This window comes from Ambystoma mexicanum, chromosome 13 (assembly GCF_040938575.1).
Source record: "Ambystoma mexicanum isolate Mex_15411 chromosome 13, UKY_AmexF1_1, whole genome shotgun sequence".
NCBI classification, from domain to species: Eukaryota; Metazoa; Chordata; class Amphibia; order Caudata; family Ambystomatidae; genus Ambystoma; species Ambystoma mexicanum.
The window spans coordinates 388,112,401-388,129,494 of NC_090938.1; the positions used below are offsets into that span (position 1 = coordinate 388,112,401).

Consider the following 17,094-nt stretch of genomic DNA (forward strand, 5'->3'; position numbering starts at 1 on the left):
TACCACCAATGCAAGAGGGGTCAAATAAAGGGCTCCCTCCAGTAGCAGTCTCATTGTATCCAGAACATAAAGACAAAAGCAAAGGCAATGGCAAAGACCCAGAAAAAGAGGTATGTTGGGAAGCTTAAAAATCCCCATGACCGAGTAATTTCAGAGTACATTGTCCTAGGCGGATGCTCACAAGATTGAGTTTTCCAATTACGCCATTCCAATAGATTTGCTCAACACAACCTCCAAACCCCTATAACCTGTTGGTGTGACACCCACCCCTGTCCTTACCCGCAAACTCTGGAAAAAGGAAACAAGATCTGGGAAATATACCTGCCAAAGGGAGGGGGAAACATGCCCTGCAGAGAAAACAGACTGACCAACCCCACTTCTCCCACTGGACTTGAAGGGGAGGTACTTTAGTGCAAGGAATCTACTTTAGTTAATATTCATATCTGTCCTGGAAACACCGGATTATAGAATGTCAGGAAGTAAATCTGCTTCGAGATCGATGGCTACAGACCCTTCTATTGCATATAACAATTGACTGTGCTGAAAAATTGTTTATAGGAACTAGTAAACATATTATTGCACTTGTGCACTTTTATATAAAGGGCTTATACCAATTACGTGATGGAGATCGTATTGATGGATTTTAGATCATTATAGTCTGTATTGAAGTATGTTGTGACAAGGGAACCCAATGGGCACATGAAGTGTGTTATGAATTGTACTTGTCATTTATATAGTGTCATTTTCCCATTTGTATGGCCTAAATGTGCTTTTGTGGTTGGGCATACCCTCGGGGGAACCGAAGTCCAGGTATGGGAAAACGTTCTAAGAGTAGATTTTAAGATGCATGTGTGCATTCTGCCGGGATTAAGACTTAGTAGGGCTGGCTAGGCTCCACTAAGCAATCCAAGAGGTCAGGTACGTGGGCGGGTGCTGTCGGTGGTCAAGACGTGCTAGTGCAGCAAACTCGACGTGTGCCCAGCCAGATTGAATTTGCCATAGGTTGTCCCTGTATGCTAATGGCAGAGGACAGGGTTTCATTGAGCTAGGCTATGTGAGCAGCCAGACCAAATTTTAAATAGCCGTAGCTGTATTCTACAGTACATGGATGGGGAGCCGTGCCTGTGGTATGTGTCCACAGAAATGGTGCGTTGTGTGTGATGAATTTCAAATTTATATTGTTAGATTGGTGGGAAATGAGAATGATTTTATATGTTGATTAACCATCATGACTAAGTAAATTGAGATCTATTGTTTCGATGAGTGATGGTTTGATGTATAAAGGTTTACTATAAACCACATGTCGGTCCTTGGATGGCTCTTGTTAGTATTACATCCAGTGACAACTAGGTTGCTCTACTTATGTTAACACATGTTTTCCCCCGAAACTCCTCTTTCTTTTGAAACTCAGAATAACAGCAGTTATGATGAGAATGAGTGGTGTTCGAGTGTTCAAAGCCTCCCTCTTTGTGGCTGTGTCCCCAGCATGATGGAAAAATCTGAGGTAGCCATTCTTCTACAAATTCAACACTGCACTTTGGTTTAGTCGAGACATGTAGGATATTGGCTTCAGGATTTTGACTTTTTGGGCAAAAAAAGTTCTTAGCAAACTTATCATAAGAGAGGTCTCTGCTCTCCTGGGTTCTTCTGCAGCATCTCACCAATGGGGGACAGGATTGCCTACCCTCAACGAAGAGCAAAGGCAGCAGCATTCTTGTTCTGGGCACATGGATTATTCACCCCCAATTGACCAACAACATGCCTCGGCCGGAGGAGAGAATTTAGTCTTAGGTGCTTTGGAATCATTGAACAATCTCTCAATATCAGAGGGCAGTTTGGCTGCAGTCTTGGCACCAACATCTCACAGAGATTGTAGAAGCGGTCTTCTACACCTCTTGCAGACTTCTCAAGAACAGTCACCTGGATTAAATCTTCCCAAATTCTCTCCAACAGACATCACAACTTGGAGCAAGTTTGAGTGGCTCTCTTTCCAGGTCAAACCCAACACCAACGAGGAACACCTAGAGTCCAGTCTTAAGTAGGGTACTGTGGAGAGGTAGAGTGGGATAACAGGAAGAGTAGGATGACATTAGTCCCACCAATCAGAAATCCCCCCCCCCTTGGGAAGGGGGGGACGGGTTGATGAAGGTGCTGTAGGGATCCTTGAGACTGTCTGAACATTGTGGGGGAGAACAACCTATTAAAGTCCCATCCATGTCCTTGATAACACCTGCCTTTACCATTGCCAAGAGAAGTTAAAGATACAAGCAAAGGACCATAAAGGAGCTGAGACTGCTACTGATACCTCGCCTGGCATATGGAAGAATCTTACCTAAATAAAAGGTCTTTTGCAGTTATATTTAAAAAAAATGTTGTGGCTAGGGTACGATCGACATTACCATCCACCTCTATTGCCAGCCCGCAATCGAGCTCCTCCTCGAAGAGGAAGTCATCTACCCCGGCTAAACTTTGTGAGAAATCCAAGAAGCCACGGATGGAGGAGAAGAAGGCCGAGCAGCCCAAGCAGGACCCATCGGCTCAGGCTAAGACTTTGTTGACAATGGAGTTGGCTATTGTTGCAGCTAAGGGCGCTGACCCTATGAAGGTAGCCCCCGCAGCTCAGAAGGTGTCCCTACCCCCAAGGCACGACACCGCCGGATTCACTTTGGCAAAGTCTGCTGGCAGAAGGAGGGGAAACCAGTTCAGGCCCCGGTTCAATACGCTCAGTGGGGAGAAGAGGGGGGCAAGGAGGCCCTCCCAGGCCGTCGCCCAATCCAGGAGTCCTTGCACACGTTCCACGAGGTCGTGGAAGGGGGGGGACAATGACGGCGGCAACGGCACAGGGCCTAGATTTCCTGTCATCTCAGCCAAGGAATATTTCCTTGGATTTTCAGGCGACTCTATACACCTTGGTGTCAGAGATCCAGTTGAGGATGCCTCTGGCTCCGATACATGTGGTTCCCCAGGTCCCAGATCAGCCTCCAGTGAAGAAGAGGAAGGGTATCCGACCCCCACCCGTTCCAAACTTCGCCACTACATTGGGTTCCTTCTCCCCAAGCAGGCCCAGACAGGTATGGGGATGATACGACCACGGCGACGGAGGATGATGACACGGATATCATCGCAGCAGGCAGCATTCGGATGCTCTACATAGGGGGTCTCTGCCGGATGTAGTGGGATCGTTCCACTCCATGATCTCAAGAGCAAGAGCCTCAGAGATATTCCAGCTAGTGCTGGAGGAAACTAAGAAGGAGGGCTTCTAGTACCAGAGGTGCGAGACCAAGAGAAAGATGGTCATGGCGGTACCCCTTCTGGACAACGTTTGGGACGAGGGCCTGGCCTTCATGAAGAACCCTTGCACGGCTCCAGCCAAAAGGGATAGCCTGGAAAAGAAGTATCGGGTACGGGACTCTGCACCCAAGTGCCTGAGGTTGCAGCCATCGTCTGATTCGGTGGTATCGGCGGCCACGAGGAAATGGTCGGCCAACCCGTCCCGATCGTCTTTGGTCCCTCAAAAAAGCAAGGGGAAGAGGATGTACGCCATGGGACGGAAGGGGATTTACACTGCAGCGTCCACTATCAAGGCGGCCAACGCACTGGCGATCATAGCCACGTATGACAGGGAGCTGTGGTACAAGCTGGGGCCGATTTTGGAGGTCCTCCCAGACGATAAGAAGATGGATGCAATTGCTCTCTTCCAGGATGGGGAGGTAGCGTCTGATCACGCCATCACAGTGGCGTTGGACGTCGCTGACACAGGGTTCTGGCAAATGGGGAACAGTGTCTGCCTTTGGCACCAAGGCTGGATGAAGGCCACGAATTTCCACCAGGAGGTCCAAGCGAAGGTACTGGACATGCCCTTCGATGAAGATAACCTATTTGGGAAGGTAGTCGACGAGTCCCTCAAGGCCATCAAGGCGGAGACGGCCCGTTCCCTGGGCACCCTCCAGCAGCAGCACTCTTCTTTTCACTCCTCCTGAGGAAAGTCGAATAGGTCTTCCAAATGTTTCTCCTCATCGTACCATCAGCCTTCCAGATCCACGACTCAGGAAGCCTACAGAGGCGGTTCCCAGGCCTACGGTAGCGGAAGACAGCGTCGCGATTGCCCGCAGGACAGGACGCCGGCACCGAAGCAAGCCTGAACCGACCAGGACGTCGGGCCCCCACCCGTGCACCCCGGTGGGCGGCCGTCTGACAAGGTTAGTCAGCGAGTGGAGAAAGATCACCAACAACAGATGGGTGCTGGACACTCTCACACAAGGATATGCCCTGGAGTTTCAGCACAGGTGTCTGCAGATCATTCCGGTGACCCGGCAGGAGCAGCAGATCCCTGAGCTCCTGGAAGAGGTACAGGCCATGCTGCGAAAAGGGGCGATACAGCTAGTTCCCCAGCGACTCCGGGGCTCCGGAGTCTATTCCAGATACGTTCTGGTCAGAAAGAAGACAGGGGGCTGGAAGCCTATTCTAAAACTATGACGTCTGAACAAATACCTCAGGTCCCAAAAATTCAGGACGGTCACATTGCAACATGTGCTAGGCCAACTGGAAAAAGGAGACTTCTTGACATTGTTGGACCCGGAGGACGCCTACTTCCACATCCCCATTCACAAGAAACCCCAGAAATGTCTAAGCTTCATAGTGCAGGGACAGCACTACCAGTTCAAGGCCCAACCTTTCAGCTTGAAGTGGCCTCCAGAGTGTTCACAAAGTGCCTGGCACCAGTGGCGGCCCATCTACGCCTACAGGGCATACACGTATACCCTTACCTGGACGACTGGCTGATCGCGCCCACACACAGGAGCTGGCCCAAGCGCACACGGAGGCGACCGTCCAGCTACAAACGAATCTGGGATTCTCCGTCAACTATCCAAAGTTCTGCTTGACGCCATCACAGAACGCACTGTTCCTAGGTGTCAAACTCAATACGGTTTCTTGCCTGGTGTTTGCATCGGAGGAGAGGATAGCAGCCATTCTGGGGATGCTACAGCGGCTGTCAATCGACGAGGACAGCCACAGTGCGGGTCATCAAGTTGTTGCTGGGCATGATGTCGTCCTGCATCTACCTCGTCCAGCTCTGCAGGTTGCAGATGTGGCCTCTCTAGGAATTCCTGGACGCGCGCTGGATACAGGTGTCCAGAAGTTTTACTTTACGGACAGGATTACACTCAATGACGAATTCCGTTGGGCGATAGCACAGTGGGGAATTCGCTCCAACATCGCCCAAGGCACAGGATTCCAGAACCTGCCATACGAGGAGACGGTCACCACGGACGCCTCGTAGAGGGATTGGGAGCGCATAACGGACGTCTGCACACCAGAGGCCTGTGGTTGCCAGAAGAGAAGGATCTTCATATTTACATCCTGGAGCTATGGGCAGTGTTCTGGGCCCTCAAGCCGTTCCTCCCATCTCTGAAAGGCAAGATGGTGAGGATCTTCATAGACAACACCACCACAATGTTTACATCAGGAAGCAAGGGGGCATTCGATCCCCGGCGCTCTCCAAGGAGGCGCAGGACTTGTGGCGATGGGCCGACGGACAGGGGATGTTCCTCGTCCCTCTTTACCTGGCGGTAGGCAAGAACACCATCACAGACTCCCTCAGCAGGGAACTGCGCTCCTGCCACAAGTGGGAGCTTCATCAGGATCAGATGGATCGACTGTTCGCCAAATGGGGCAGGCCTCAGATAGATCTGTTTGTGAAGTCGATGAACTCTAAGTGCAGGAAGTTTGCCAGCAGATTCCACCAGCCGAGGAGCCTGGGGACGAGTTCTCCTTTCCACAGGAAGGACTGTTCCTCTACATGTTCCATCCATTCCCTCTCCTGTTACGAGTCATCAACATACTCAGACGGTGTCCGTGCAAGATGATACTCATCGCCCTGGCGTGGCCGAGGCAGATTTGGTATCCGGCCCTTCTCAGTCTGTCAGCGTCGCCCCCGGTCAAGCTGCCAGTGGTTCCGGATCTTCTCACCAGAGAAGGAGGTGCAATCATGCATCACGCCCCAGGATCGCTTAACATGAGGGCTTGGCTCCTGCAGCCATAGAGTTTGGTGGATACGAGTTGCCTGCGGACTGCAAAGTGGTCCTCGTCAAGGCAAGGGGGTGGACGACTTTGAAGTGCTATGGTCACAAGTGGAAGCGTTTTGCTCCGTGGTGCCGGTCGCAGAAGATTACCCCGCTAAGGGTCAAAGCCCTGCACATTCTTCCACACTTGCTTTCCTTGGCCAAGGTCAGCCTGGCACACGCTTCCGTCAAGGTGCATCTGGCGGCTATCTCCCACTACACCAGGTCCCCAGGGAGATCTTCACTGTGGTATCACTGATTTGTCAAGGAGTTCCTCAAAGAACTTTTTTGATCTTTCCCGCCGGTGAAGGCCCTTGACCTGGCGTGGGAACTCAATGTGGTTCTGACGAGGCTCATGGGGGGCCCCCTTTGAGCCTATGCATCAGGCCCCTCAAGTTCCTCTCGTGAAAACCGGCTTTCCTTGTGGCCATCACCTCTGCCAGGAGAGTAGGTGAGATCCAGGCCCTATCCTGCAAACAGCCATACCAGACTTTCCACTAATCAAGGGTGATGCTGTGGACGCACCCCTCTTTCATGCCAAAGGTTGTCGGAATTCCACCTCAACAAGCCTTTGATGTTACCTGTTCTTTTCCCAAAGCCTTTGTCACCGGCTGAAAGGGACTTGCACTCGCTGGAAGTTGCTCATGCCTTGAAGTTCTATGTGGCACGCACGAAGAGCTTTCGGAAGACGTCACAGCTGTTCATGAACTTGGTCCTGTGAACCATGGGAAGGCCTTGTCCAAGGCTTCCATCTCAAGGTGGCTCTCCGGCTGCATCATGCACTGTCATCGGTTGGCAAACTGAGCACTGCCTGGCCGTCCGACAGCTCACTCCACCAGAGAGATCGCTGCGACTCTTCTTGGCGATGCTGCCATTTAAGTGCTTACCAAATCTGAAGATGGCTGCCAGAGGAGGGGCTTAGAAAGATGACCGTCATTGAATGTGGGCAATATGACCCAGTGGACAGTGATTGGTTTAAAGGAGAAATACTGTTTGTAAGCCTGATGACGGGGAATATTCATGAGCATGTGAATCCATGCCAGACTCCATGCTGGAGAATGAGCATGTCTCCCTCACAAGTCAGGTAAACAGAAGTCTTTTGGGATTCAGTCTTTTCTTCTTCAATTTTTTGGGGTATTTATATGTTGCAAAAACCACAATATCCGGATTCAGAGTTCTAATCCTTTCTTCGAGTGGAGGGCGAATGAACCATAGTGGAGTTGACTGGTAGTAAGAGTGAGAATTTGATGGTGCGAGTATGTTTGCGAACATGGCTTGTAGAAATTGCTAATTGAGGCATTTGGGACTTGCCATTATTAAAAACAAATAAAAGAAATCTGACACAGGCGATGCTGGTGATCAGAAATGGATGGAGACGAGATATGAATTGCTGCTAAAAAGGCTATTTTGCACCATTTTACGCCAAAGTTCCACCCGTCACCGGTAGTTTCTCTGTGTCATGCCAGCATGCTGCTGGATTGTATATAATACATTAATCATATTTATTGTGAAAGAATGCATTCTATTGTCTCTGAGAAAAATTCTCAATAAGATGGGTCCTGGAAAAGCTTCTAAACAAATGAGGCCTGGATCTGACGCAATACACCTGTGGCATGGCAGGCCTGGGCAATCCAATGCATATTGTCACTCCACAAAAGGTGGGTTCCATCACTGTCCACCTGTGTTGCCATGTGGAGATGGTAACATTCCATGATACGGGTCACAGGGTACTTCGAAGCTTAGGGTGAGTGGCAGCCAATGCTTCCCCACAGCACCGCACGGTGGAAAAACACGCAGTAGTGGAAGAAGCATCAGGTGAAAGAATAATATGCAGCAGGAAAAAAAACTCGGGGTGTTCCGGAAAGGTGTGCCTGGACTGCTTTGGGATGATACCTGGGTTAAGGAGGCCTGTCTGCAAGTCGCCAATAAAGATTGTGAAGAAGGACACAGAGGATCAGAGCTAATTGACGAGCAAGCAGGTGGCAGTTGGGGTTACCCAGATGATTTGTAAATTGAGAAAGGGTACAGAGACCCCAATCTCTGCTTGCAGGAACAAGCACAGACTTTCAAGAACGGAACCTGTAAAGTGTGTAGGCGAGTCTTGGCTTCCATCATGTGGCGCATTGAAGTGCGCTGCACTGTTTAAGAATGTTACACGCAATCTCGAAATGTTATGCGTAATGTGCTTTTTAGCCGAATAACACAATTTTATAGTTGAACATTTTGTTTTTAAAGCATATTTCTGATACAATAAAGGTTTATTGACTGCACGTCAGTATCACTAGGTTTAAAAAAAATGAAAGATTAGTAAATGTAATTGGCAATGTAACCTTGGTTAATTCTCTGCATTTCTATTTTTTTTTTAGTAAGATGTTTTATGGGACCTACTATCATTAACATGCTATGAGAATTATGCCAGTGAGCACTGCGTGGCATGTGCTATTTTCTTCACTTCATAATGTTGGGATTATCACTTCACTATCTGTATACGAACATCCAGGTGCGGTTCATGTGGATATTGGAATCTAAGATGCCGAAACATATATTCCAATACTTCCTGAAATGTGGAATGGGAAAGGATGCAACTCATTCCATCCGCCCTGCACGTGTGCACGTTCATCGAGCATGGAGTCCTTTTTCGGTTTCCCAAGGCTCCCTCCCAGCCCTCTTTACCCATCTATTCCCTCCTCGGACTGCCCACCACCCACTGCCCTTCTGGCCCCACCATCTCACCTGATCACCGTGGGGGTGATTTCGGCAGCAAAAAAGATGCTCAAGGAGGCAGCAGCGTGGGAGGCGAAGAAACCCAGGATTGAGAAGGTCATGATGACGGCCTCGTTCAGATCTGCAGGGAGAAGGACAACGAGACAGAAAAAGTAAGATGGCGGGCAGGCAGAAGGAGGAGATCAGAAGACAGAGGAAGGGACAGGAAAGAGGAGGAATACACAGGAGAAGGAAGGGCAGAGAACAGAGGTGGGAAGACGGCACAAGGGGGCAAGACGGGGAAAGTGGGCAAGACAGGATGAAGATGGGAGGCGGGCAGAAGGAGGAGGTCGGAAGACAGAGGAAGGGACAGGAAAGAGGAGGAATACACAGGAGAAGGCAGGGGAGAGATCAGAGGTGGGAAAACGGCACAAGGGGGCAAGACGGGGAAAGTGGGCAAGACAGGATGAAGATGAGAGGCGGGCACAAGGAGGAGGTCGGAAGACAGAGGAAGGGACAGGAAAGAGGAGGAATACACAGGAGAAGGCAGGGGAGAGATCAGAGGTGGGAAAACGGCACAAGGGGGCAAGACGGGGAAAGTGGGCAAGACAGGATGAAGATGAGAGGCGGGCACAAGGAGGAGGTCGGAAGACAGAGGAAGGGACAGGAAAGAGGAGGAATACACAGGAGAAGGCAGGGGAGAGATCAGAGGTGGGAAAACGGCACAAGGGGGCAAGACGGGGAAAGTGGGCAAGACAGGATGAAGATGAGAGGCGGGCACAAGGAGGAGGTCGGAAGACAGAGGAAGGGACAGGAAAGAGGAGGAATACACAGGAGAAGGCAGGGGAGAGATCAGAGGTGGGAAGATGGCACAAGGGGGCAAGACGGGGAAAGTGGGCAAGACAGGATGAAGATGAGAGGCGGGCAGAAGGAGGTCGTCGGAAGACAAGGATGACAAATGAGGGGGCAGGAAAGAGGAGGAATGCACAGGATGCACAGGCAGGGGCGTTGCTAGGGGGGGCTAAGGGGGCTATAGCCCCTGATCTTTTGGTTGTAGCCCCGGATAGAATCTCAGGAACTACAGCCAAAAGACTAGCTAGCCCCCAGTCCCAACAGTTCTGACATCAGCTTAGCCCCGGGTCTTTTCCAGACCTAGCAACTCCCCTGTGCACAGGTAAAGGCAGGGAAGAGAACGAAGTGGGAAGAGGGCGCAAGGGGGCAAGACAGGCTTAAGGTGGGAGACGGGAGATGGGGCAATGGGTGGAAACGAGGCAAAAAGGGGAGATGGAGCAAAAGAGGGAAGAGATGGGGCACAAGAACACGAGGTTAGGCAAAACGTGGGGCAAAGGGGGGAGAGACAGGGTAAAGGGGGAGGGATGGCAAAAACAAAAGGGGTGTGGGGTTAGGGCAAAAGCCAGGCATAGAGGCAGGGGGTGAGAGACAGGGCAAAGTGAGAGCAAGGGGGAGATGGGGCAAAAGAGGCGGAGACAGGCAAAGGGGAGCGAGAAGGAGAGAAAAAAGGCATATTTATTTGAACCAGAGAAAAGTGTGTGAGTGGGCATTCTGAACAGTGCAAAAATTACAGATATGCAAATTCAGACAGACTACCACAAGTAGTCACAAAAGTAACAACACAGATTCATAACCACACAAAAGCATTCAGTGAACGCACATCATCGGACACATCAACAAACGCTTGCCCAAGATATCACAGCAGCACACAAACACGTTACATTATGGTATGTGTTAACATGTATGTATTCCGTCATATGGTGTAGCACAAGTCTAGCCAGCAAGCATATCACTAAAGGATACATGAATGGGCTAGAATGAGAAGGATGAGAATGTGAGCCCACTTCAGAGTGTTGAGTGGGGCCAGCCAGCAGAAAGGGAAGGAGGGGATAGGTTTATTAGGCTGAAGAGAAGGAAGTTTATATTAGGGGTCTTTTGGGCGTTATACGAGCATCCGTTAATAGTGCTATATGGGTCTGTTAGGAGCTATGCCAGCTCTGTGTGGGCTTTATGAAGGTCAGATGGTGGTGGCATGTGACTCTGTTGCTGTGATGATTTGAGTCTTCAGTTTGGGGCTGCACGAGACTCTGGTTTGGGGTTAACATTGTATGTGGAAGGCTGTGAGTGGCCATGGTGTATGACTAAGTTAGTCCTGTGTAATCTAAACTGGTCATCTCTATGCTCGCCCCCGGAGAACCTGGTAGCTCAGGTTGGGCGCTGAAGAAAGAGGCATGGGCCCTCATTACGACCCTGGCGGAAAGTAACTGACATGACCGCCATAGCGTAAATAGCGTTTCCGCCATTGCACGATGGAGTAAAGTGCGGCTAATTCTGACCCATCGGGCACGAGCATTACGCCATGGCGGAAGTGCAAAGTCCGCGATGGCGGAAATGACCCCAAAACGCCCCTCACCGCCGTCGTACGCCGCCCTAGGTGCAATTCCGCCACCCATCTCAGCGGTCACCGTAATGAGCGGTCAGCGCAAATTACGGTCACCGTAAATATACGGAAAAGGAAGTAAAAACATGGGGCCGGAACGGGAAACAACACGCCGTACACCTATAAAATCAGAATCCCAACACAACCATTAAAAATCCGACCCTGAGACACATCCCAACCCGTTAGCCACCCCAGTTAAAAAACATAAATATGGGAAAAGTTGCTAAAAAAGCGTGCGATCGCAAGCGGCAGGTCCACTTCTCCCATGAGGAACTCACCGTGCTCACAGAGACCCTCCAGGAGAATGCTGCCGTCGTCTTCTCGACGCAAATGACCAGGACGGCACTTGCGAACAAGAAGGCCATATGGGCCCTGGTGGCACAGCGGTTAGTGCGGTGGGGACCACACCCCGCAACCCACAGCAATGCAGAAAGCGATGGGACGACTTGCGGATACGCGTCCGGAGCATACTTTCTGCCAACCGAAACATTGCCACAGCTACCGGGGGAGGATCGGAATCACCCATCAAGTTGACCCCCTGGGAAGAAATCTGTGCCTCCACCATTGGAATGGAGAGCATAGAGGGAGTCGGAGGGATGGAGAAAGGAGTGCAGACATCCGAAGAATCAGGTAGGTGGCCCAAATAAAACAATGCTAAATCCACAATGTCCAATCATGTGAAGTACCATGTGTCCCCATAGTGCAATAGAAACACATGTCCAGGAGAATGTCCACATACATTGCCATGATAGCGCCCTTTAAAAGTCAGATTAAAAACATAAATAAGTAAAATTCCTAAAAACACCCTCTACATGTGCAGCATGCACACCCTAACTGCAGGCTGCAAAATAACTGCATCCTCAATCCACACAAAAATGAGACCACCTCCAAGGCCCTGACCCAAATCACCCTCAGGTACCACCCCAATGGATGTGATACATTGCCATTCCAATTTCCACAGACCCATAAATAACGCTCGCCCTCTTTTACTCCACCACAGGGTCCGATTCAAACGACGAGCTTCAGGACACCCCTACCAGCACACCTGCAAAGAGGGCCAAGACCAACGGCCAAAGACGCTCCACCTCAGCTGCACGGATCAAGACACGGCAGCAGCACAAATCAAGTGGCAGCACACTGGAGGGGACTTCAACAGGCACCCCAGCAGCCAGCACGTCCACAACAGCAGCACCACAGGTCCCCCCAATGGATGCCACAGAAGGCACTGCTTCTGGTGGCAGCAGCACCATAGGTGACACTGCTTTCATGCCAGCATGCTCCGACACAGAAAACGGTGCTGTCGATGTAGGACCCATCCATGACCTGTCTCAATCCCCCTGTTTGTTTCATCCCGTACACCATGAGGAAACCACGCAGGGGCACCCACAAGACGACGACTGGCCAACCCCCACAAGGCCTGTGGCAAGGCAACATGAGGTGATCAGCCCCTCTGTGACACCACCGCAAATGGGCATGGCCCAGCAGAGGCAACAGTCCCTTGAGCAGATGATTGTGCAACAGAAGCAACTGGCCACGCTCCTCAAGGAGCATGCTGCTGAATGTGGGGGTTCTAAGGCAGCCATTGAAACATCTACTGAGACACTTAGGGCAGAAATGGAGCGAAGTACCGAGACACTAAGGGCACAAATGGAGGGAAGCACCGAGAGCCTGAGGGGACAAATGGAGAGAAGCACCGAGAGCCTGAGGGGGGAACTGCATGCGACGTCCAAAGACGTATGTGGTGAACTTGCCGCTGTGCGCCGTGTGCTCACTGAGCTCACACAAACCCTTAGGGACATGCATGGACGTGAGCAGGCAGAGACATCATCCGTTGCAAGTTCCGTCCAGGGCAGCCCCCAACGTAGATCTGGGAGGAACCTACGCTCCACAGGCAGGGGTGCCCCTGATACCCGGAGAGGGGGCTTGCAATAGCGTCAGCCCACTGACAATGAGCATCTTTGGACACTGGTGTTCGGTGGGGAGGTAGGAGGGTGGAGGGGGTGTGTTGGGCTTTTTTGGGTGGCGGGTCGATTGGGTGTGTAATATCATTTCACATTTGCCATACATTTCTTCATATTCATCCAATGAGATGTGTGGACATTGATCTTTGTGTACGAGGCCTTTCTTGGCGTACAGTCCACATTGTGCATGTTCCAGACACACACAGTGCCACAAGTCCCGTGTCCATGTAACAGCCACCAGGCGTGAGTGCTAGAAGCATGCATCTATGAGATTCTGACGAACTTCACGGGCCTCCTGTGCCTCGCGGACTCCTTGAGGTGCTGCCACATCCCCACCCTCATCATGACCATCTTCAGGTGCTTGCAGTTCTGCGTCAGGGGGCATGGCCACATTTCTACGTACGCACATGTTGTGTAGCATGACACATGCCATGAGCATCTTTGCAACCTTCTCATGGCGGTACAGGAGTGCCCCGCCAGACCTGCTGAGGCAGCGGAAACGAGCCTTCAGTAGGCCGAATGCCTGTTCTATGACTACACGGGTACGTGAGTGGGCATGGTTGTAGTCCTCCTCATGCTGGTTCTGTGGGTTCCGGATTGGTGTAAGGAGCCATCTCTTCAGTGGATACCCGGCATCACCTGTATGTGGACAATAAAGGATGTTTGTGGAATGACATTGCTACGTACGCATCCCCTCCCCCCTTCCTGCCAGGTCATTGACGCATCACCTACCCCACATTCTCATGCATTAAATGAGACTCACCGAGTAGCCAGGATCGGTGCCCTGCGTGTCGCTCCATGTAGCGTGGTATTGTAGAGTTCCTCAAGACCATAGAATCATGGGTTGATCCTGGAAATCGGGCACAACAATGTGTAAAGATCCTGTTGGAGTCACACACCATTTGTACATTGATAGAATGATATTGTTTCCGGTTGCGGTACTGGACCTCCATGGCATGTGGGACAACCAATTCCACATGGGTGCAGTCGATGGCACCAATGCAACCCGGTATGCCGCCAAGTGCATGGAATCCCACTTTTGTGTTTGTAATCTCCTGCTCCGAGCGTGGTAAAGAGATGTAGTCGTCTGTGTGCTTCAGGAGGGCATCAAGCACTTGGAATAGTGTCCGTGACAATAGTGGCTGTGAAATGCCATGCAACTGTCCGACTGTGTGCTGGTAGGTGCCTGTGGCCAGGAAGTGGAGTACAGACACCACCTTCAGTAGGGGTGGGATGGCGGTTGGGCTATCTATCATGCTGACAAGGTCAGCGTGTGTCATGTTGACAATGGCGGTTATGGTGTCCCGGTCCAAACGGTAGAGGGTGTGGATCTGCTCAGCAGTGAGGTTGAACGGATTAGCTCGGAGGCGTGGGATTGCGGGCTGCCTGCGTGGTGGTAGTGGCTGTGCTGGTGGGCCTTGCTGCCCCTGCCTTGCCCTCCTCCTCCTGCGTCTCCTCTGTGCGGCCCGTTGTTGTAGTAGTTGGTGTTCGTCTTCTTCTTGAAGTTGGAGTACTTGCAGTGCTATCAGGTCCCCCAGGCCCAACATCGCTAGTCCTGTCGGTAGCATTTTGGAGTGGGTGTGGTTGTGGGAGGGGGTTGGGTGTGCAATTTATGTGTTTTCAGGCTGTATAGCCTCCACCTGTGGGGATTCATTCCACCTGTGCCAGCTGCAGTAACTTTTGGGCTAGCACGTCCCGCACACAACGCTGCAATTTGACGCATGGCATCTTGCAATTACAATCATGTATTTAATCCCGATGGCAGTGAAATATTGGTTTATATGTTAATTCTGCTATGGTCCCATTGTTTCACATACTAAATTTGCAGTCGCGAACAAACTTGTGAAGGGTCAGTGGAATGTAGTACTCGATCAACGGTGGACCCTCATGCAGCACTGTACCGACGTTCACCGACGGGCGGGGAGTCCCATTAGTGATTGAAGCCAGTTACCATTTTCACACACAGCCGCACTACATAGATGTATTTGTGAATTCAAGCGTTCACAGATGCCTTTTCGACGCGATGTTGCAAATGAGGAATTCGAAGGACAGCGCTTTTGGTTTTCAACTAGCGGCGAGGAGAAGCCCACAGGTCTGACTGGAAATATAACGTTCTATTGTTGAATGTCCTTGGGACAGGGCCCATGACGAGAATGCAATGATTGATATGAATTGAATGGGATGCGCAATAGCGTAGTGGACGATAAGGCAGGACGTTCCCAAATACATGTTACTTCACTACACTAGAAATCCGGGCAGGAGCACAGTGGATTTTGCAGACTGCATTACGCACAGGCTCAATGGAAATTTCAAATGTTAGGTGAGTAAATATTCAGTCGTTTTTATACCGGGATGAGGGAATGATGAATGGATGCATGGACAGATGATTTAATTGAGAGTTTGCCATGTACATGGCTTTTTGGAATCTATCCCCTTCCCCTGCGCTATGTGATGCAAAGCTGCCATAGTGGGACCATCGTCTATCTGCCCTTGTTGAACCCTCCCTGTCTCGACGCGCCTTCAAACACTTGTGTCTATGCACGTTCCTAATCCCATCTCATGGATTCTGTTTTAACAGATGCATGCACACAAACACTCGTTTGTAATAGTGTATTCACCTCGATTTATATCGTTATGATTCGCAAGTGATTTTTGGGTGAAATTAATCCTTTTGAGTGGGCTAGCATGCATATGGTTGTAGATTTAGTGTGTTGAATGAAGTGAGTAATACATATGAAGTTCGGATGCCCATACTATTATTTTTCTTTTCATTTGGGTGACAGGTATCTCCTCCCCTTTTGCCGCTGCCATCTGTACGCCACTCCTGCAGATGGCTTTTACAGTCGACACCTGCAGCTTCGAGTTAATCAGTGGAGCACCATTACGATCTTATGGGACGATCGCCAATGGGCCACATGCCCTTACGCAGTACTAGTGGCTAGGAGCAACATATCAACCATTCAGCTGGACTAGTGCCTACTTCATGGGACGGCCCTGCGGTTCTAGGCGCTTCCATGTTGCCTTTTTGGACGTAAATGTAGCCCCTGTGTACCATGAAGGAACAGGGCGTCACACAAGAAGAAGCTGGTCATTTCTTGCGGATGCAGCCCACAGTAATGGAAATTATTTGGGAGTTTATGAGCAAATAGCTGTATGGGCTTGGTGATTTTGATGTGCATTAAATTTATATTCAGATATTAACCGTGTAGCGTTATTCTTTGCTGGTAATGTAGCATATTCCGATTTGTGGCGCGATGTATTGTGCGATGATCTGCATTGGGTTCCGGCTTCTGAGTAGAGTTGTGTGGTACTGTACTGGCCGCGTTTGCCTACGAAGCCCAGTAAGGTCAGGGATAGGGGCTGCCATTATGACTGTTTTTATGATGTCATGCTCAGGGGCGGGGGATTAGCTTTTGTGCAACAGATGCCGGTCAGCCAGGTGGATTGGTGGAATGATGGGATTATCAGAAAATGGCTGGTCACAGGTGCCTGTGTTTGCATGCGTTTCTTGGAGGGAGACTGAGGTCAGGTCCATTGGAATTGCTTCTGTATTCGTGCCATCTGTGCCCTACAGCTCCCATTGGCCCCTCTTGAGATGAGCCTGGCTGCTCAGTCACTCTGCCAACTTGTGTGGTACATGCTTATGCTGATGGTTGGTTTGTCTACTGGCAAGAGTACAGGGCTGGTGCAGTCTCCCTCAGGATACTGCTTTGAATGTTGATTTACACTGGTGGCAGGCGATGGGGGACTATTGTTGTTTTGTCTCATGGAATATTTCAGTTCATTTTGGTGTACTTGAACCTTCACATGCCTGTGCTGCATCAGTACGGCAATGGTGACATGCCAAATATGGATGGCCACTCACAAGGCACTTGGAGCCCCTGCATGCATTTGTTCGTTGGCATGCATGGGTGAC

General features: G+C 50.5%; 1 protein-coding gene across 1 annotated transcript in view; it reads right to left on the reverse strand.

The window, feature by feature from the left end:
- Positions 1-17,094, reverse strand: part of SLC22A17 (solute carrier family 22 member 17) — a 291,227-nt gene that overhangs the window by 57,248 nt on the left and 216,885 nt on the right. The window contains exon 9 of the mRNA XM_069633948.1: positions 8,796-8,907. Within this exon, the coding sequence (XP_069490049.1) occupies positions 8,796-8,907 (112 nt within the window). The remainder of the gene's footprint in view (positions 1-8,795; positions 8,908-17,094) is intronic.